Raw genomic sequence first — 21,822 nt, 5'->3', positions numbered from 1 at the left:
AGCTCTGCGGAAGGCGGGAAGGACTGGACCAGCAGGATCTCCAAAGTAGGGGCCACAGTGGCCACGAGGATCATACCAGCGCGGGAAGTGGGTCTGTGGACAGGGATCGGGAGCAGCGGGGATGAGGGAGGCGGAAGTGGTGCCCTGGGGAAGAATGTGCACGCTGTTGGCAGGTCATTTTCTGCATGTCTGTGAGTTCTAACCGGTTCATTGTGTGTTCACATTCTGCATTTCCTTACTTACCTTCTGTCTCAGCCTCTCCATAATTGAAAGAGGAGTTTTAAAGCCTCCCATTGTTAATGTAGAACTGTCTATTTCTCCCTTCAATTCTGTCAAATTTTGCTGCATGTATCTTGTTTTATTCCTACTATGGGAATTGCATCTTGCATGAGAGAAATCAGTTATCCTTCCTGGATGGTCTACAGGATTATCTGTGCTTTCGTCATTTTAGAAGCTTCTCGGTATCTTTTTTTTTTTGAGAGGGAGTTTCGCTCTTGTTGCCCAGGCTGGAGTGCAATGGTGCGATCTCGGCTCACCACAACCTCCGCCTCCCGGGTTCAAGCAATTCTCCTGCCTCAGCCTCCCGAGTAGCTGAGATTACAGGCATGCGCCACCATGCCCGGCTAATTTTGTATTTTTAGTAGAGACGGGGTTTCTCCATGTTGGTCAGGCTGGTCTCGAACTCCGACCTCAGGTGATCTGCCCCCCTCGGCCTCCCAAAGTGCTGGGATTACAGGCGTGAGCCAACGCGCCTGGGCGCTTCTGGATATCTTTTTTAAGAAAACATGATTTCCTGGTGGGATGGTAGTTTTAAATATCTGGTAATCTCTAATAATTCATTGGAATCACAGGGTAAGTTACTATGCAGTGGACAGAATGAGCCTGATGTCATGTAAGAAACAGGATTTTAGTGGAGCACTGATTATACTGGTATTAAGTATCATTTATTACAATAGGAATGAGTCACTTTTGTGTTCCTCAAGATGGACAGATTCCTTGAGTGGAATTAAATAGTTTCTGCAAAGCAGGCTCAGATGTCTCTGAAGAAAGCAAACAACCATGGTAGCCAGAATAGACCCAATATTAGTCCTGATTGATTGGCCTTGTAATGGCCTCAGCAGAAGCAATTTGTTGGCATGAAGTCCAAGCACAATTGTTGCAAGACTGAAGGTTGGGACGAATGATGTGAGTGAAACATAATTACCATAAAGAGCCAGTTAAAGGGAGATTGCCTTGTGAAGTTTTTAAAAGGACAGCTGGAAATTTTTGTCAGCAGGGTTGTTAGATTCCAAGTGGCAGCAATGGTCTGGGAAAAAAAAGTATAAGAAAATTTTGTTTTCTATTAAGTAGTAGATAGAGAACATAAGAGGTCAGAAGTAACAGGATGAGGGCCAGGTACAGTGGCTTGTGCCCGTCATACCAGGTACTCGGGAAACTGAGGTGGGAGGATCACTAGAGCCCAGCAGTCTGAGGCTACAGTGAGCTATGATTGTGCCACTGCACTGTAGCCTGAGCAACAGAGTGAGATCCTGGCTTTAAAAAAAAAAAAAAAAAAGTAATAGGATGAAAATAAGGAAACTAACATTAATATTTTAGATGGCTTCAAAGTAGAGTAATAGCCAGGAAGGGGTGTTGAGTCAGAATGTTAATCCTTATCCAAAGTGCTGGGCAGAAGCTATCCACCTCTGAAGTCAGCATCTTCTGGAGCATACCTAAGAATCTCAGTTTAAGATTTCCAGTGGAATCGGTGTCCAAGAGTCAGGAGGAAATATTGTATGTCTTTTGAGTTAGGAAATAATTAACCTAAGGATCCATACTTTGGAGTATTACTGCTGGGTCAGTTGTTAAGTCTCTGATAAGGTCCATTTCCTCGAGGATCAAAGGCAGTTAATCTCAGGTCTTTTCCAGAACACTAAATCTCTTGTTGTGAATCATAGGTGAGTGGTTTGGAAATGCAGATCATATATGTTGATGATAAAGCTGAAGGTATTCTATGATGCCCTTGCAATTCTTAATCATGTTTCATCATAATTGTAATAGGCCCAAATCAAAGATTGGTGGTGAAATTTTCAAATACATGGACAGGCCATTTTTCTTTTTCTTTTTTTTAGAGACAGGGTGTTACTATGTTGCCCAGGCTGGAGTGCAGTAGCTATTCACAGGTGCAATCATAGTGCACTACAGCCTCAAACTCTTGGCGTCAAGCAATCTCCCACCTCAGCCTCCTGAATAGCTAAGACTATAGACATGAGCCACCACACCCAGCTTGGCCTCGTATTAATTCACAAGGAGGTAACCTGTGGGTTCCTGAAGGGGCTGATCTTATACACACTGAAGCTAGAGGTAAGATTTTATTTTATTTTATTTTATTTATTTATTTATTTTTGAGACAGAGTCTCGCTTTGTCGCCCAGGCTGGAGTGCAGTGGAGCAATCTCGGCTCACTGCAAGCTCCGCCTCCCGGGTTCACGCCATTCTCCTGCCTCAGCCTCTCCGAGTAGCTGGGACTACAGGCGCCCGCCACCACGCCCGGCTAATTTTTTTTGTATTTTTAGTAGAGACGGGGTTTCACCATGGTCTCGATCTCCTGACCTCGTGATCCGCCCGCCTCGGCCTCCCAAAGTGCTGGGATTACAAGCGTGAGCCACCGCGCCCGGCCGATTTTATTTTATTTTTATGTTTTCAACTTGAGAGCAGCAGGTACTGTTTATTAACTGAACAGCTTAGAAGAATAATCATGGAAGACACCTTAGTTCATTCTTCTAATAAGCCTATTGATCTGGTCCTCCCTGTTGCCAGCATCTCCACCTTCTATAAAATGGGTGGCCTTTTTCTTCATTCCACCTTGTGGAGAAGATAATTTGAAGGGCCACAGGAAGTTATTTGTTTCTTTGCAGAGTTTTCCAACAGTATAGATCCCATGAATCAGATCCTCCAAGCAGATGATGCCATATTTACCAAGAGATCGAGCAATCAAAGCATTGTCTGTCAAAGCAATTCTCTTCTTATTAATTTTGCCATAACCATGCTTGTAGACTAGTTCATTTACTGACTTCAGATTTGGGTACCCCCATGCAATATATGGCTCTACAATCCTCAGCATGTTAACTGAAGCCTTGTTAAACTTCACAAAGGTTCCGTTGAAGATTTGACAAAGGGGAAGAAGCTGCAACACCTTTTGGATCTTTGGGTTCACACCATTGATATCTCTGATCCTGATGACAAATGCCAATTTGGGTTCTGCACGTACATAGAAGTTACCAGCTTTTCTTGCCCCCCTCGCTATTCGAATTTCAGTTCTATACATCTGCCTATTTGCTTTTTCACAGATAAGCTTCCTCCTTGCCTTTTGAAGCATCTTTTAGGCAAACTTATTTCTCAGGCCCTTGATCTTCAGCTCTGCAAAATTCCTTTTCTTTTTCTGAAGGGTTTCTGCCACAGCAGGAACCTTCTTCTTCTCTTCAACACCTTCCATGGTTCCAGCCGGAAAAGAGAAGATTTTAGACCATTGGAGTTTAAGGGAGCTTTGTTCATCTTAGCTGTCAAATTTCATTAGTTCTGTCTGTTTCTCCTGAGGACCGTGGAAGATAAGGACAGTAAAGTTTTTGGGTAAAAGGCAAACTTTAAAGAGTTCCTTAATAACAATACCAGTAAAATGAGTGTCATTGTCATTATTCGAGAAATAAGTGGAAATTCCCAAGTTGGAAAACAAAATCAAACAGAAATTTTTGCCACAGTTATAACAGCCATAACTCTCCAGCAAGGAAAAGCTTTAATCCATCTTGAAGGAGAAAAAAAAATAATAATCAGAACATATTTATAGTCCATTGCAGGAGGCATTTGTATAAAGTGATTGGAGGTCTGAAGGGCCCTCGAAATCTTAGTTCTTCTTCATATCCCACTTTTGCATTTACTAGGATCGCATTGTTGGCAGTAGGACAAGTTTTTTAAATATCCTTGGAAATACCTCTAAAATTACCCCCACCAATGTTGGTTTAGTATTGTTGCCAATTTATCCCTGCTATTATGAGTAATATCACAAAGCATTTTTCTGAAATTCCACTTTAAATCATTTGGCATTATGTGTCAGCTATCCTGAGAGCATCAAATAATCTCTTTTGCCATGAACATCCAAACTTTTCCCACTTCCAGATTTTTTCCCTTTTCTACTTTTGGGAATCAGGGGTTTGTCTCTGACAGTTAAAAATGGCCTCTTTGAATCCTCCAATACCCCTCTTTTCTGTGTGATTTGCAGGGGCATTGATCTTGGTGATGCTACTTGGGTTAGCATGGTGGCCAGCTAAAAAGTATTACTAGAAATTCTGGGTCTTTGTGCATTGAATGGTGGTCTACTTTTATTACAGCTATTTCCTCAGGTAACAGCAAAGCAGCTGAAAGTTTTATTTTTAATCCATCATCCAATTTTTGCAGGTTTTTGTGGAGGTTAGAAAACTCTTCATTTCCAAAGCATTCCCAATTCACAGACTCCCCAAAAGTGCATCTGCCATTAGTGTAGATGCTTACTCTTTTACACTTTAGCAGCCAGCAGACCCACATGCGGGCAATTATTTCAGTCATTGGAGCTGATTTAATTTCTGGAGTGGTCTCTACTTTAAGGGTGAATTTAGGTCTGTGATAGCATTTTAAAATATGAACAAATAAAATCAGGTCAGGGCTATCCAAGGGAATTTCTAACAAGATGTTTTAAGAGCATGTGAAAAACACTGAGAGTTAACAGAATAATTTGGTGAAAAAAAGAACCTCTAGTAATCTGGGTGTAAAACAACTGAGTCATTTTACACCTTTGGTACATAATTTTGTAATTGATTATAATAAAGGCTCTATTAATATTCCTTTATTTGTATGCATTTAGGCATACACAGATATATAAATATACAAATAGGTAACAAATTAAAGCTTTTTTTTTTTAAGTTGTAATAAAAACACTTAAAATGAGATCTGCTTGTTACCAGTGGAGGGTGTTCAGGTTCTTGGCATTTTGAACAAAGAACTGGACAGAATGCACAAACAAGGCAAGGAGCAAACAAATTTTCATTTATTGAAAATGAAAGTACACTCCACAGGGTGGGAGCAGGCCAAGCATAGGGGCTCAAGAGCCCGGATTCAGAATCTTCTGGGGTCCAAATACCTCCTAGAAGTTTGCCATTGGCCACTTGGTGTTCACCCCATGCAAATGAATAGTGGTCCACAATCAGAGGCTGAAGTGAAGTTACAAAGTTACACTTCTATGCAAATATCTGATTGGCTGCAGAAAGCAACCAATCAGAGGAACTGTCCATTTTCCATCTGCAGAGCAGAAAAGCAGGGGGTTTGCAAACGGAGTAACTTCTGGTCCTTTTGTTACTTAGGCGTGGAAAGTTGGGATTTTCCTTTCGATTTAGTTCTAGAAAGTCAGTGTGAATCAGCCTTAGGGTCCCTGTCTCAGACCCTATTCTCCTGCCTCATACTCTCTTAACAAATTTTTAAGTACACAAGTACGCAGTATTGTTAACTATGAGCACAGTGTTGTATAGCAGATATCTAGAATATATTTATCTTGTATAACTGAAACTTTATACCTCTTGAATAGTAACTCTCCGTTTTGTTACTGAAACACCAGGGATTCAGTCTGAGTCCTGCTGTTTGCTGCACAGATAGCCAACAACTGAGATGATTACTGCCAAGGAAGAAGGCTTTAATAGAGTGCTGCAGTAGGGGAGATGAGAGATCAGTCTCAAATCCATCTCCCTGACTGGCTAAAATTAGGGGTTTATATAGCAGAGAAAAAATGTAACTATGTATGGGAAAACAGGAATTCTGGAGGGCTAAGGAGGCAATCATGATGAATGAGGGGCCTGGCATCTCATTGCCTGGATGTGATGATCTGGTGAGTTTCCGTTCTTTGATACCTTTTGAGAGGCCTGGTATTTGTCTGGATCTGGTGAGTTTCAAGCTTTAAGTTTATTTTTAAAAAACTGCCTATGGCCGGGCGCGGTGGCTAACGCCTGTAATCCCAGCACTTTGGGAGGCCGAGGCGGGCGGATCACGAGGTCAGGAGATCGAGACCATCCTGGCTAACACGGTGAAACCCCGTCTCTACTAAAAGCACGAAAAATTAGCCGGGCGTGGTGGCGGGGGGCTGTAGTCCCAGCTACTTGGGAGGCTGGGGCAGGAGAATGGCGTTAACCCAGGAGGCGGAGCTTGCAGTGAGCCGAGATCACGCCGCTGCACTCCAGCCTGGGCGACAGAGCGAGACTCCGTCTCAAAAAAAAAAAAAAAAAAAAAAAAAAAAAAAAAAAAACTGTCTATGGACAATTGGATTGGTTTTAATTTCCTCCTCTCCCATTCCCCTGAAAACCGTCATTCTACTTTGTTTCTATGAGTTGGCCTATTTTGGATACCCCATGTCAGTGGAATCATGCAGTATTTGTTCTTCTGTGACGAGCTAATTTCACTTAGCATAATGTCCTCCAGGTTCATCCATAGTGTTATATATTGCAGAATTTCCTTCTTTTCAAGACTGATTAGTATTTCACTGAATGTACATACCAAATTTTCTTTATTCATTCATCTGTTGATGAATAGTTAGGTCATTTTCATGTCTTGGATATTGTGAATGATGCTACAATGAACAAAGGACTGCTAATATCTCTTTGAGATCCTTCAGTTCTTTTGGATATATACTCAGAAGTGGGATTGCTAGATCATTTGGTAGTTCTATTTTTAATTCTTTTATGAACCTCTGTATTGTTTTCCATAGTGGCTGCACAATTTTACATTCCCACCAATCGTGTACAAGAGTTCCAATTTCTCCTCAACAGCACTTGTTACCAGTTGGGAGTTTGTTTCACTTTGTTTACCTTTTTTTTTTTTTTTTTAACAATAGCCACTCTAACAGGTATGAAGTGATATTTCATTGTGGTTTTGATTTGCATTTCTCTTACAATTAGTGATGCTGAGCATCTTTTCATATACCTTTTGGCCATTTGTATGCTTTCTTTTGAGAAATGTCTATTCAAGTCCTTTGCAAGGATGGCTCATCATATGTAAAACAATTAATGTGACACACCACGTTAACAAAATGAAGGATAAACATCAAATGATCATCTCAATAGATGCAGAAAAAGCATTTGACAAAATTCAACGTCTTTTCATAGTAAAAACTCTCAACAAACTAGGTATAAAAGGAATTTGCCTTGACAAAATAAAGACCATATATGACAAGCTCACAGCTAACATTATACTCAACAATGAAAAACTGAAAGCTTTGTCTGTAAGATCAGGAACAAGGCAAAGGATACCTGCTCTTGCCACTTCTAGTCAACATAGTACTGGAAGTCCTAACAGAGCAATTAGGCAAGGAAAAGAAATTTAAAAGTCATACAAATTGGAAATGATTAAGTAACACTATCTGTGTTTGCAGGTGACATAATCTTATATGTAGAAAACCCTAAAGACTCCACACACACAAAAAAACTGTTAGAACGAATAAACAAATTCCATAAAGTTGCAGGATACAAGATCAACATACAAAAGTTAGTTATATTTTGGTATACTAACAACAAAGTGTCCAAAAGAAAATTACAAAAAACAATCCCATTTGCAATAGCACCAAGAAGAGTAAAATACTTAGGAATAAACTCAACCAAGGAGATGAAAGACTTGTACATAACACTGATGAAAGAAATCAAAGAAAACTACATAACATTGATGAAAGAAATCAAAGAAGACACAAGTAAATGGAAAAACATCCCATGTTTATAGATTGAAAGATCTAATAATGTTTAAATGTTCATGCTGCTTTGATCTACAGATTCAATGTAATCCCTATCAAAATCTAATGGAATTTTCTTTTGAGACAGAGTCTCACTCTGTTGCCCAGGCTGGAGTGCAGTGGTGTAATCTCAGCTCACTGCAACCTCTGCCTCCTGGGTTCAAGCGGTTCTCCTGCCTCAGCCTCCCGAGTAGCTGGGATTACAGGCACCCACCACCATGCCTGCCTAATTTTTGTATTTTTAGTAGAGATGGGGTTTCACCATGTTGGCCAGGCTGGTCTTGAACTCCTGATCTCAGGTGATCCACCCATCTTGGCTTCCCAAAGTGCTGGGAATGAGCCACTGCACCCAGCCTCTAATGGCATTTTTTTACAGAAATAGGAAAAAATAATTCTAAAATTCATATGGAACCACAAAAGATCCCAAATAACCAACACAATCTTGAGAAAGAAGAACGAAGCTGGAGGCATCAACTTCCTGATTCCAAAATATATTACAAAGCTATAGTAATTAAAACAGTATGGTACTGTCATATAAACAGACACAAGGACCAATGGAACAGAACAGAGAGCCCAGAAATAACCTAAGTGTATATAATCAACTGATCTTCAACAGGGTGCCAAGAATACACAATGGACAAAGGATGGCCTCTTTAACAAATGGTTTTGGGAAAACTGAATATGTACATACAAAAGAATAAAATTGGACCCCTGTCTTACACCATACTCAAAAATGAGCTCACAATGGATTAAAGATTTAAATATAACACCTAAACCTATAAGACTCCTAGAAGAAAACATAGGAGAAAGTCTTCATGACATTGGTCTAAGCGATGATTTCTTGTATATGATATCAAAAGCACAGGCAACAAAAGCAAAAATAGACGAATAGAACCACATCAAACTAAAAACCTTCTGTACAGCAAAAGAAACAACAGTGAAAAGGCAGTCTATGGAATCGGAGAAAATATTCGCAAACCACATATCTGAGAAGAGGTTAACTAATATCCAAAATACAGATAGAACTCCCACAACTCAATAGCAAAAATTACTTTAAAGCTTTTAACTATAGCTTTAAAATATAATTGAATAAAATATGTGTATATTAAATGTATTTTGAATAAACTGTAGTAACTTTTCTAAATAAACAGAAAATCGTACCTTATTCTGTACACATACCTGTATCTCTCTGCATTAGTGTATCCAGTACAATTAACCATCTACTCTATTATATTTAATTAGAGTAACCAATCTTTTCTTGTTTTCTCAAAAAAAAAAGCCCAGAGAAAAGAAAGTTTAAAACTGTCCAGCTAAGACTGGGCACGGTACCACCATGCCCAGCCCAGTACTGATATTTTCTGAGATTTGATCTCACACTTGGCTGCGGGCCTTTTACCTAATTCCTTTGAGAGCAATCCTGCCTCTGCTAGCTTTGGCCAGCCATTGGAAGGGGCATCCAGCTCTCTGCCAGCCACCTCACCCTACTCAGACAGGGGGCCCAACTCCACCTCAAACCAGGAGAGGTGGAAAAGAGTCCTTTTTCCTGCTGTTCATCTGAAGGTGCAGGTCATCCCTAAGTGCAAGTGCCAGTCCAGGTCTCCCCTGCGCCCTGGAACATCCTTCTCCCTGGCCTCTGCTCCTGGGTGTCTTGAGGAACATAACTTCTTGATCGCCAATTTGACAGTGGTGTTTAGAAAAAGCTATGTTCCCTTTAAAGAAGGGGCTTATTTGCTTTTGCTAATAATCCCAGCCAATACTTACTGAGTGTCTATGACTTGTCCACTACATATACCTCCTCACCAAATTCTCAAAACATCTCTTTGAATTATTTCTTTCTTCCCTCATTTTATGGATGAGAAAACTGAGGCTAAGGAAAATTAAGTAACTTGCCCAAGGACACACAGCTAGCAAGTCACCAAGTTGTATCTGACCAGTCCAGTCAACCCCAAGGCCTGAGTCTACCCAGGACACCACACTGCCTACAAAAAGCTGCAGGGTGAAACCACAGGGCCCAAAGAGCCAACAACAACCCAAGACTTTCCAGCCACCGTGGGGGCTGATAGTAGACAAACTTGGCCCTAGGCCAAGAGGCCCTCACGTGCCAAACACTGTAGGCATTTCTTAGAATTCTTTGTGTCTTTTGTTTTCATTATCAGCAAGAAATGCTACTTCACAAGGCTGGAATATTTCAGTGTAATGTAGATCCTATAAACACTCCCGCTAAGGCGGGAGTAAACAAGGCAGCAGACATGCCGGAGAGAGACCTGAACCCGAACGCGTGGGAAAGCTGCAGAGCAGTGCACCAGGGAACACAAACATCATTGGCTGCATAAGAAGGTCCCTGTAATGAGTCTTTGGGGTTTACTGTTGCTGTTTCCCTACATACAAAGAAAGTGCACAAAGAGGACGGGCGCAGTGGCTCGCACCTGTAATGCCAGCACTTTGGGAGGCCAAGGCGGGTGGATCACAAGGTCAGGAGATCCAGACCATCTTGGCTAACACGGTGAAACCCCGTCTCTACTAAAAACATAAAAAATTAGCCGGGCGTGGTGGCGGGCGCCTGTAGTCCCACCTACTCGGGAGGCTGAGGCAGGAGATTGGCGTGAACCTGGGAGGTGGAGCTTGCAGTGAGCAGAGATGGCGCCACTGCACTCCAGCCCGGGAGACAGAGCGAGACTCCGTCTCAAAAGAAAAAAAAAAAAAAGGAAAAAAAAGTGCACAAAGAGAGAATGAGGTAACGTGGGGGAGGCAATGAGTTCGATCTGGCAGGAATGCACAGCAGGTTATAAAGATGGCCCCAGAACACGGGAGCTGGGCCGTGGATATGTGCAGGGGTCTGACCTGAGGTTGGGGGGACAAGCAGGAATCTCCAGGTAGCAATCTTGGTGGTGGTGCGGTTCTGGCAGCTCTGCCTGTGGTGCAGCCTCAGGGGTTAGGGACGTCCTCCGGAGGAGCGGCAAGGGAAACTAGGGGTGTCAGTAGATGATCTGGGATTCCAGGCCGCCTCCAGCCTGGCTGAGAACTGCCGGATCAAAAAGAAAGCAGAGGTGATGCTTTCTCATGCAGACGGGGCTGGGTGGGGAGGAAAGGCTGTGGCTTTATGGCACACACCAAAGTGTGTGGGGTCAGGACATACCGCAGATCCCCAGCTCCCCGAACCCCCGACCTGCCTCTCCCGCGCTGGCCCAGCCCCGCAGGCAGAGGGACGGGCCATTGATGCAGCATTTGGAGGTGGCTGAACCCAAGCAGGAGGTGCAGCCTCTACCCGAGAGGGGGTGCAGGCAGGAGAAGAGTGGGAGAGAAGCCTGGAGGTCTCCTGTGGCCAACAGGCCCCATGCCTGCCCCTCAGCAGCATGGGATGAATGGTGAACCCCGGCAGACCCCACATTTACTAGACTCCACGGCTACCGGTAGGGTTACAAGTTTAAGTGACTCTGAGGCCTAAACCTCCGCCCGATTTCTGGGGAGATTCCAGCAGCGCGCCCTGGTGGCCAACCGTGCACCTCCCAGGTAGGGAAAGGCCCGCGGAGTCCCTCCCGCCTGCGGGATCCCCAGGCCAGTCCTGCGGGCGCTGCTCTGCTCTCAGCGCTACCCACCTGCAAGGGGCACGGCTCTGACCACAGTAGAGGGACAGCCCGTTAGGCGCCACCTCGCAGCTTCAGCTCTTTGGGCTTTTCGGTTCTTTGCGCAGGAACTTAAGCCACATTCCCCAGGGGCCAAGAGATTTGGGGCACACTTGGTGCAACCCCAGAAAGTAGCATTTGGAGAACATTGGCCCACCTCTCCATGAAATAAGTAGTATTATTAGCCTCTTTTTACTAGTAAGAACACTGAGGCTGGTTTTTTCTTTTTTTTTTTACGTTGAAGTGAAATTCACATAATATAAAATGAACAATTTTAGAGTGAACAATTCCGTGGCAATTAGTACATTCACAATGTTGGGCAACCACCACCTCTATCTAGTTTCAAAACATTTTTATCACCCCCAAAAGACACCCCATATCCATTAAGCAGTTGCTCCCCATCACCCCACTTCCCCAGCCTCTGGAAACCACCAATCTGTAGATGTCTCTACAGATTTACTTATTCTGGCTATTTCACATAAATACAGCCATACAACACGTGATCTTTGTGTCTTTTCTGGCTTGTATTGCTCAGCATAATGTTTTCCAGGTTCATTCACTAAATGGAAGCATCAGTACTTTATCCCTTTTATGGCTGAATGATATTGCATTATATGGATATAACACATGTTGTTTATCCATTTATTTGTTGATACACATTTGGACTATTTTCACTTTTGGCTATTGTGAATATTACTGCTGTACACATGAGTGTGTGTGTGTGTGTGTGTGTGTATATATATAATTTTTATTTATTTATGTTTTGAGACAGAATCTTACTCTGTCACCCAGGCTGGAGTGCAGTGGCACAATCTCAGCTCACTGCAACCTCTGCCTCAGGGGTTCAAGCGATTCTCCTGCCTCAGCCTCCTAAGTAGCTGCAATTACAGGCATGTAATCCAGCTAATTTTGTGTTGTTTTAGTAGAGACGGGGTTTCACCATGTTGGTCAGGCTGGTCTCGAACTCCTGACCTCAGGTGATCCGCCTGCCTCAGCCTCCCAAAGTGTTGGGATTACAGGCATGAGCCACCATGCCCAGAGAGTGTACATATATTTTTGAAGTGCCAGTTTTCACTTCTTTGGGGAATATACCTGGGAGGGGAATTGCTGGGTCATGTGGTAATTGTATGTCTAACATTTTGAGGAACCATCAAATTGTTTTTCATAGTGGGTGCACCACCGTACATTTCCACGAGCAATTATGAGGGTTCCAATTTCCCCACATCCTTGCAACACTGATTTCCCATTCTTGTCTTATTGTAGTCATCCTAGTGGGTGTAAAGTTGCACTGAGGCTTGTGTGGATAGGGTGGGTGAGACTGAGAAACCCAAGGCCTATAGCTTGGATAGAAAAGTGCTTTCTGCAGGCCTGTCGCTCTCTATTGGCCCCACCACCTCCCCTCTAGTAGCCCATGCCAACTCCAACCCTAACTCCATAACAGGCCAGCAAATCTTCTTTTCTATCCCCTGCCACGCGGCGAGCTCCCTGTCACCCTCTTTAGGGCAAATCTCTTCAGTCAGAGGGCCATCATTTTGTCTCTCACCTTAATACTAAGAACCTAACCTTGGAGCCCCAAGTGTCCTTCCTGGGCTCTGCTATGGCCCTGTGTCCTTACCCAAGATCAGTAGGGTTCCCAGGGCTAAGCACACAAGGGAACAATTATTGGACTAAGTGTCATGGGACAAGCTTCCTGTGCCAGCAGAGCCTCTCTCTCTCTCTCTCTCTGTCTCTCTCTCTCTCTCTCTCTCTGAGAGAGGCAAGGAGATCCTCTGGTTTCCATCTCAGGGAGGCACTGGTCTGAGGGTGAAGGGCAGTGCCATCCTCTTCTACCATGGGCCTTTGGAGCACTGACCCCACACCAGAGCAGGATGGGAAGGTGCCCCCCACACAGTCCCCAGATGGCTTCCTCCCTCCTCCTCCTCCATGCAGGCTCTCCCCATCCTTACTGTCTGTTCAAAGTCTATCTCCTCCTTGGAGACTTATCCACATGCCCCAGACCCTAGAGCTTCCTCCCTGCCCTGACTACCCACAGCCCACGTAAGCCTCTGCCAGGGCTCCTAGCAAGGAGCTTTATCTCCTTTAGGAGCTTTATCTCCTGGGGTGTGACCAGTCTATGAAGGTGACAATTAGGGCTTCCTCAAATCTCTGAGAGTTACCGGAAAATCCACTCAGAGATGAAATAAACACCCCCAGAAAGGCCAGGCACGGTGGCTCATGCCTGTGATCCCAGCACTTTCGGAGACCAAAGTGTGTGGATTGCTTGAGGCCAGGAGTTCGAGACCAGCCTTGGCAATATAGTGAGACCTCATCTCTATAAAAAGTACAAAAATTAGCTGGGTGTTGTGGTATGCGCCTATAGTCCCAGCTACCCAGGAGGCTGAGGTGGAAGGATTGCTTAAGCCTGAAGGTGGAGGTTGCAGTGAGCCAAGATCACGCCAGCCTGGGCTATAGAGCAAGACCCGGTCTCGAAAAACAAAAACAAAACACACCTGCAGACATCATCTAGAAATTCAGAGGCATTCCACATGAGGAGCAGGAAGATTCTGGAAACCCCATTAGGTTTTGCCGATGTAAAAGAAGATATGGCCTAACCACATATGGCCCACATATCTGGAGGAAAAATGTGGTCACGAGATAATGTGGGTGGTGTGGGGGCTTAGGACAGAACAGCCAAAAAGCCAGTGTGTGCATGTGGCTCCAGCCTTGCCCTGCAGAAAGGGGGTCCGCCTCAGCTAGTGGCGGTGCAGCTCTCCTAGTGGGGATCCTGGCGTGAGCCTAAGCCATAGCTCTCACTGGAGGGGTCATACATAAGCTAGCCTGCCCACCGGGCTGGTGGGTGGGGCCCCAAGTGTGCTCGCTGCCGAATTAATGGGCATGGGTGCCTAGAGAGGGTGCCCCAGCCCATCCATTCCCAGAACCCAGCCTCAGGCAGGAGAAGCTGTTCTCAGGAGGTACCGCCACCCTGTGGACCAGTTGGGTACTGCACAAGGACTACCAGCCAAGGGGCAAGCAGGAGCTGAAACCCAGCGTACGCTCTGCTCACCCAAGAACTCAGGCGGCACAGCTGCAGTCACCTGGAGGGAGAGACACTCTTGTTTACCAAAATATGCCCTTCGTTCTTTGAGCTTTCAGGGGTATATCTGCCCAGAAGGCTCACCTTTTCCTAACTCACACAAAGGTGGCATGAGGGTGTTTCAGCTCTGGGTTTGTGCATGACCCCAGGGCTCAAGCAGCCCAGCAAGGTATCTGGTGCACAGGGAGAGGATGTGACAGAGGGAAAGGAGAGAGCCGTGCACAGGGCTTCTTCAGGATGGGGCTCTGGCCGACCACTCTGGGGACACCGAGGCATAAATATGCACACTCCCATGGCAACCCGAGGTGCTAAGGCAGCTCTGTGGGCACTGAGAAGTATTCAGCTGCAGGACACAACTGGGGTGGAGCGGGGGCTGCTGGAGCTTCAGTTGATTTACAAACTCATGTAGGATGCTGCCTGGAACGTTCAGACCTGGCTAGGTGACATCCTCCAAGAGTAGGCACAAGAACTAGTGACATCAGTGAGAATGCAGCTACACATGCACCCTCAGGCTGTGGGCACTCCAGAGACCCCCAGCCAGGCTGACACAGATGTCAGGTGGGTTACACGCTGCACAAGAGCCTCTGGGTGATCAGAGACTGCAAGCTAGCCTGTGCTCTGCTGGCCAAGCTGTGCTCCCCATCAGGAGGCTGTGTCTACCCAAGGAAGGGACATCTTTTTCTAAACCCACAAAGGCACTTTCTGGGCGGAAGGGCTCTGCTCAAGTGCACATGGGTGCAGAGGAGAAGGAGGCCCAGGGCTGACCCAGACTCTTCAAAACCCTGGTTCCAACATATTGCTCATGGAGCCACTTCTGGTTGACTTTTAAAAAAAATCCCATGCTTGTTGTTTTGAGTCTTTATTGTAAGCTGATAAGTAGCTTATCAGCTCCTGTGTGCTGGATTAGAGGGAGTTCGTTTCTATGGGCAGTCACATTTGCAGGAGGGAATGGAGTGAGGGCCTGCCCAGTGGCCTCCTGAACACCAGCTGCTGGTCCATCTTGCATACGTCCACCCAGGGCCTTTGATGAACACCATGGAGGAGCCTCTCCTCCTCTCGCCCCTCCTCCTTCCACCTCGCCCCAGCACCTGCTTCTCTCCCAACCAACTTCCAACCTGACTCCAGGCTCTGAGGAAAGAGCTGCAAGGAAAGGCGAGGCACCTGCCACAGGTATTGGCCTCCTGGCCTGCTGGGGAGAAGGAAGAGGTGGGTATAGAGAGGAAGGCAGCGAGGAAGCCATCAGGAAGGCAGGAGGACCAGCTAGGAGCAGGCTCACCCACGCTACGAGGCAAGGAATATTCCCCAACAAGGGAGCAATTGGTGGGCCGCTGGGTATTGTCCCAGGTTCCCCTGCTACCCTGTGACAAAACCCGAAGGCAGCTCATCTTAGCCGTATCCTGGCTGGATGTCGCTGTGTCTCAGCTGATGTGAGATTCAGATGCTCTGAGACAGCCTGGTCATGCAGGATTCTGGAGGTTGCCAGTCCTCTGGAGATGATACGCCATAATGGCTCCACTTGGAAGCTGGAGTCGGATGGACCTGGGGCTGAGTCCTGGCTCTACCTGATGCCCACTGAGTGACCAGAGCTGGTTACTCAATTTCTTTGTGCATTAGGATAACCATCTGTGAAATACGGATAACGCTAATACATACTGCACAGTGCTGCTGTGAGAGTTTAAGAAGAACAGTTATTCAGGGAAAGAAATGAGATAAATGGGACTTAGCTGATGGGGCCAGGAGCAGAAGAGCAGGAGCAGGTGCGAAAGAAGCTGAGATGAGGGTGGGGCGCCGAGCCTCCACAGCTGCCCGGGAGGTGCACTGGGATTCAGAGCCAGCAGGGGCTCTCCCAGAGGGTGCGCGGGACCAAGGCGGTAGGAGGAGTGAGAGGAGGGAGCTCAGCGGAGTTAAACAGACACACATGAGGCCAGGCGCAGTGGCTCATGCCTGTAATCTCAGCACTTTGGGAGGCCAAGGCGGGCGAATCACCTGAGGTCAGGAGTTCGAGACCAGCCTGGCCAACATGGTGAAACCCCATCTCTACTAAAAATACAAAAATTAGCCAATTAGCCAAATTAGCCATTACAGGTGGTGGGCACCTGTAATCCCAGCTACTTTGGGAGGCTGAAGCAGGAGAATCGCTTGAACCCAGGAGGCGGAGGTTGCAGTGAGCCGAGATCATGCCACTGCACTCCAGCCTGGGCGACAAGAGTGAGACTCTGTCTCAAAAAATAAAAACATAAATAAATAAATAAATAGACACATGGGCACTTGCCTTTGAAAGTCTTGGCCAGGCATGGTGGCTCACGCCTGTCATCCCAGCACTTTGGGAGGCTGAGGCAGGCAGATCACCTGAGATTGGGAGTTCAAGACCAGCCTGAGCAACATGGAGAAACCCAGTGTCTACTAAAAATACAAAATTAACTGGGCGTGGTGGCACATGCCTGTAATCCCAGCTACTTGGGAGGCTGAGGCATTAGAATTGCTTGAACCCGGGAGGCAGAGGTTGCGGTGAGCAGAGATGGTGCCATTGCCCTCCAGCCTGGGCAACAAGAGTAAAACTCTGTCTCAAAAATAAATAAATAAATAAATAACCAGTCTTAGTGACCCCATCAAGGCCCAGACCTCACACCCTGTTCCACCCTCGCCATCCCCACCTCAGCTTCACAGTCACCTGGAGCTATCCTCCCACCTCCAATTAACCCCCTGGCCAGTTTCTGATTCAAATCTCCAGTGGGTCCCAAAGGGAGCTCAAAGATAAGAGCACTGGGCTGGGAGTCGAGCGCCAGGTCCTCACTCCACTCTCCACCTCCTATCCCTGTGATCAGGCAAAGTATGGGACTCTCTGACTTTCGGTACCATTATCCATTATGGACTTGTAACATTTTATAACTTGTGTTTAGCTCACACCTGGTTCCAAAAGGATTTGAGGCTGCTGGGAGGAATAATCACACTCTTGACCAACTCAAAAGGCTGTTGCAAAAACTAAATGTGGAAAATTAGAAAGCACAAAGCAAGCATGGTATTATTGCTATTTTCTCCAAAAAAGGAATTAGCCCACCCTTCTCTGGCCCCCAGTGGAGTTTCTGACCTAGCTCCATAGTTGTTCAAGTCCACTGTCCTTGAACTCAGCCTTATAAACAGGATTTAATCTCCATAGCAAACCAATACACGTGGACCCCGATATCCTCATTTGATAGATCAGAGAACTAAAGCTCAGAGTTCCTAGAAATTTTCAGGATCTTATGGCTAATAAGTGACAGCTGTGCCGTGGGATAGAGCCCGGGAATCACAAACCCAGTTCCTCTCTGGCAGCGTATGGATTGGGATGGGTATAAGGTAACCGGGAGGGGTCAGGCTAGTGGCCGCCTCAGAGCATTCACATTCTCAATCTCATATCAGGCTATGCCAGCCAATCACAATCCTGTGGCCACCTCTGCCACCTCTGTCTTAACCACTGGTCTTAGCAGCCTCCCCACAAAAGCTCCTCTCCACCCACACTGCCACCAGCCAGGTCCTTGTCAATCACACCCGGGATGTGGCAGGAGCCTCCTCCATGACCCTTCTGCCTCTAGACTCACCCGCACTGATCCGTCTGCTCATCAGAGCCTGACCCTGTCCCTTCCCTGAGCACCCCACCCCTAGAGGGACCCCCTCAACCAGACACGTACCCCAGGACCATGATGGAGTAGGAGGAACAAAGACTTTGCAGCCTGACAGTTCTGGGGTCAAATCCCAGCTCTGGCACTCATTAGCTGAGTCATCCTGGATAAGTTACATAACCTCCCGAACCTCATTCTCCCTGTTGAAGCGAGGGAATATGGTGATAGATACCATGCAGAGTTCTAGGAGCTGGAAGTACATTCACACCTACAAAGAGCTCAGCCCAATGCCAGGTGCTCATAGGTATTTTACCCCACCATGGCAAACGCATAGTAGACACACCAGCATACCCCAGCAGTAGCTTGGGACCCTGGCTGGGAATGGATTGGTAGCCACTCCCCTTTGCATATCTCCTCCAAGCCTGGGAAGTCAGGGAGGAGGGCTGACTTGCCCAGCTAATATACAGAACACTCAGGTTTAAACCCAGGTCAGTCTCTCATCTGCAAAGGGGAGACAGAAATTCCAGCTGTGTGTATCTGTTGCACAGATTCAGAGAAGATGCCAGTGGCAGCAGTAGCTGCTCCAAATCTGCCCAGAATATTTAGGGAGGCAGGAGAGTTGAAGGTGATGGCAAGACCAACATCTGAGCCAAGCCCTCTGGCCCAGAGTGGGACTGCGGGTCTGAGCCATTTTAAGTAAGTCCTCCCTGCATCTGATTCTTGGAGGCCCCACCCTCACTTGCATTTAAAATGCACCCACAGCCCCTCATTAAATAAAACTCTGCTTTGCTTTAAAGGGGTTTTTATAAATTTGCTTTTGAAATTACTTGACTATGAGTAACTCATTTAATTTACTATTGGCTATGATTTCTCTTTAATCATATTGCATATTCTGGAACTCTTGTCAAAAATCCAACTTACAAATTGTTTTCAAATATAATGGCATGTGACTTAACAAATATTGAAGTTGACATGCTACTTTCTGAAGGCATTTCACTAAACATTTGTCAATTTCAACTTTTTTTTTTCCATATTTTGCAGCCCTCAAAGGTTTTCTTTCAGCTCTCCCATGTTGCCAGGGGGTGGGGGTGGCATCGAGGGTCTGCCGGGAGAAGACAGGTATGCGCACAAAATCAAGGCCCTTAGATCGTCCCCATTTCTAGACCTTCAGGCTGCCTGCTTCAGGTCCAGCTGCAGAAACCACCCACCCCAGATTGTCCAGGGCATCCTAATTTGGGCAATTTCACTCTCATTTTGAAAATAAAGTGATTTGTCAAACATTGGATTAAATCTGAGTTAATGCTTAAGCCTTTATTGGAATTTCATATGAATACATTCATAAGTGAGGCAATACTTTGATAGGGTAAATGTTCTGATGTAGGATTTAGAAATCAGGATTATTGTCACCCTAACCAAACACCCTTACCCATCCTCTACCTCAGCCTGGGGGCCCAGATAGCTCCCCACTTGCTCCCCTCCACTCCCCCAGGAGTGGGCACGGAGAGGTGACCCCGTGCAGGGCATGTGAGATGTGGCCTGGCACACAGCCCTCATACTTCCCAGTCTGAAAGCTTTAGGGACAGATGAGGGACAGTCCCCCAGTGTCGACTTCACTCAGGACAGGTCCCAAACATTGGAAGGAGACAGGTTGGGTTGCCTGTTTTATTTACTCCCTCTGCCACCCACCCTCCTTCCCCCTCACCCCCCCATTCCATGTAAGATCTGGCCCCTGACCAGGAAGAAGATGCGGGCTCCTTTACACACGCAGGCACACACAGCAGGTCGAGAGGAAGGGCAGGGGGTGGGGCTCCAAAAGCGGAGAGGAGGTGGCGGGCTGGCATGGAAGGTGCAGGCAAGGTCGAGGGCAAGGAAATGACTTTTTATTTCTGCTCACATACTTTGATTCATTTCTATCAAGGACAGTAAAAAAAAAATTCTACCTTCGACCTGGTGATTTCACTCGGGGCATCTAGGCTAAGAGAATAATCTGGAGAGATTTATGCAAAGATAATAATAGCTAATATTTACTGAGTTCTTGCTTAGTGCTTTATATCCAGTGGCTGAATGAATCCAAAATCAACCCGTGAGAAAAGTGCTATTATTATCCCCATGAAATGGGTGAGGACCTGGAGGCACAGCAAGGGGAAGTAACTTGCCTAAGGTCACACAGCCTGAAAGCGGTGGAAACAAAAGTCAAACCCAGAGTGCACACTGTTGGTCACATTAGGCCACAGTTATTCTTAACAGAGGAGAGCTGTAATCATAAACCATGGGAGGCTCGCCAGGGGGTGGTGCACAGTAGTTCACATTTATATTTGCAGAGTATTTTAGTGACATGTGGAAAGACGTATGTTAAAATAATTTTTAAAATAGGCCGGGGTCAGGCACGGTGGCTCACACCTGTAATCCCAGCACTTTGGGAGGCTGAGGTGGATCACCTGAGGTCAGGAGTTCGAGACCAGCCTGACCAACATGGTGAAACCCCGTCTCTACTAAAAATACAAAAAATTAGCCAGATGTGGTGTCACGCACCTGTAATTCCAGCTACTTGGGAAGCTGAGGCAGAAGAATCACTTGAACCCAGGAGGCAAAGGTTACGGTGAGCCAAGATTGCACCACTGCACTCCAACCTGGGCGACAGAGTGAGACTCCGTCTCAAAAATAATAATAAATAATAATAATAATAATAAATTTTAAAAAGCCTAACTCATCCTTGTGATCTCAACTCAAAAATAGCATTTTAAAAAGAACTGAAAAGAATACATAAATATGCATAGATATGTATTAAAATATCTACATATATCTCAGGCATGCAGCAAATATTTGGTGAAACTGGTAGATTACGAGTGGGCTTTTACTTCTTCCTGTTTTTCTATATTTTCCAAATTTTTTTTAATGAAAATGATTTTCTTTTCAGATAGGAAGAAGCGTTATGGGCTTTTAAGATTATTTGCTCTTGATAAATATTTGAAAGAGAAATTTCTGAGAAACTAAGAAACCAGAGACAAGTTGTTTAAAAAATAAATTGCGGGTTGGGTGCAGTGGCTCACGCCTGTAATCCCAGCACTTTGAGCCCAGGAGTTCAGGACCAGCCTGCGCAGCATGGTGAAACCCCGTCTACAGGTGGCACGTGCCTGTAGTCCCAGCTACTCATGAGGCTGGGGTGGGAGGATCACTTGAGCCCAGGAGGTCACTGCAGCCTGGACGATAGAGCAAGACCTCGTTTCAAAAATAAACCATGAAGAGGCTGCTAAGGAACTTTAAGTTAGTAATATTCTTAGAGCTAAGCCTCAACACACACTAAGAAAAACAGGAGACAAGAAAGTGAGCTGAAGGATTCTATTAAATGACAAATTCAACGAGTAAATATGGAGTCCTAAGTGCTGGCAGACAGGACAGGCAGTTCTTGCCTCCAAAAGACCTTCTAGAAAGATCTTTTAATCCTGCTTCCTTGTTAAAACAAAGACAAGATACAGCTCACTTGTATTATTAAATTATTCACCTACTTGAAAAGTGAGCTCCCCTCACCCTTCTAAGGGGGATCCTTGGGCAGCCGAGGCCCAGCATGGGTGGAGGAGCCCTGGACTCACCACCTCCCACCCTCATTGGGCTCCAACGTTCAATTCTGTGACATGTAAGTGGCCAGGATGAATTGGCAAGGGGTGTCTTCTGAACTGAAGGGCCTTGGGTCTTGACCAGGAGAGGGCTTGGCCAATGGGAAGTGGAGAGGGATGAGGAGAGCTTCTTCCCAGGG

General features: G+C 45.8%; 1 protein-coding gene across 1 annotated transcript; it reads right to left on the bottom strand.

Annotated features, from left to right (window-relative positions):
- Positions 1–2,747: 2,747 nt before the first annotated feature.
- On the bottom strand, positions 2,748–3,389 carry LOC134734644 (large ribosomal subunit protein uL30-like). The gene has a single exon (XM_063628014.1). It carries the CDS (start codon positions 3,355–3,357, stop codon positions 2,749–2,751), a length of 609 nt encoding a protein of 202 aa, XP_063484084.1. The 5' UTR covers positions 3,358–3,389; the 3' UTR covers position 2,748.
- Between the last annotated feature and the right edge of the window lie 18,433 nt (positions 3,390–21,822).

The sequence above is a fragment of the Symphalangus syndactylus genome, chromosome 12 (assembly GCF_028878055.3).
Source record: "Symphalangus syndactylus isolate Jambi chromosome 12, NHGRI_mSymSyn1-v2.1_pri, whole genome shotgun sequence".
NCBI lineage: Eukaryota > Metazoa > Chordata > Mammalia > Primates > Hylobatidae > Symphalangus > Symphalangus syndactylus.
This window is presented reverse-complemented; position numbering and strand designations above follow the sequence as displayed.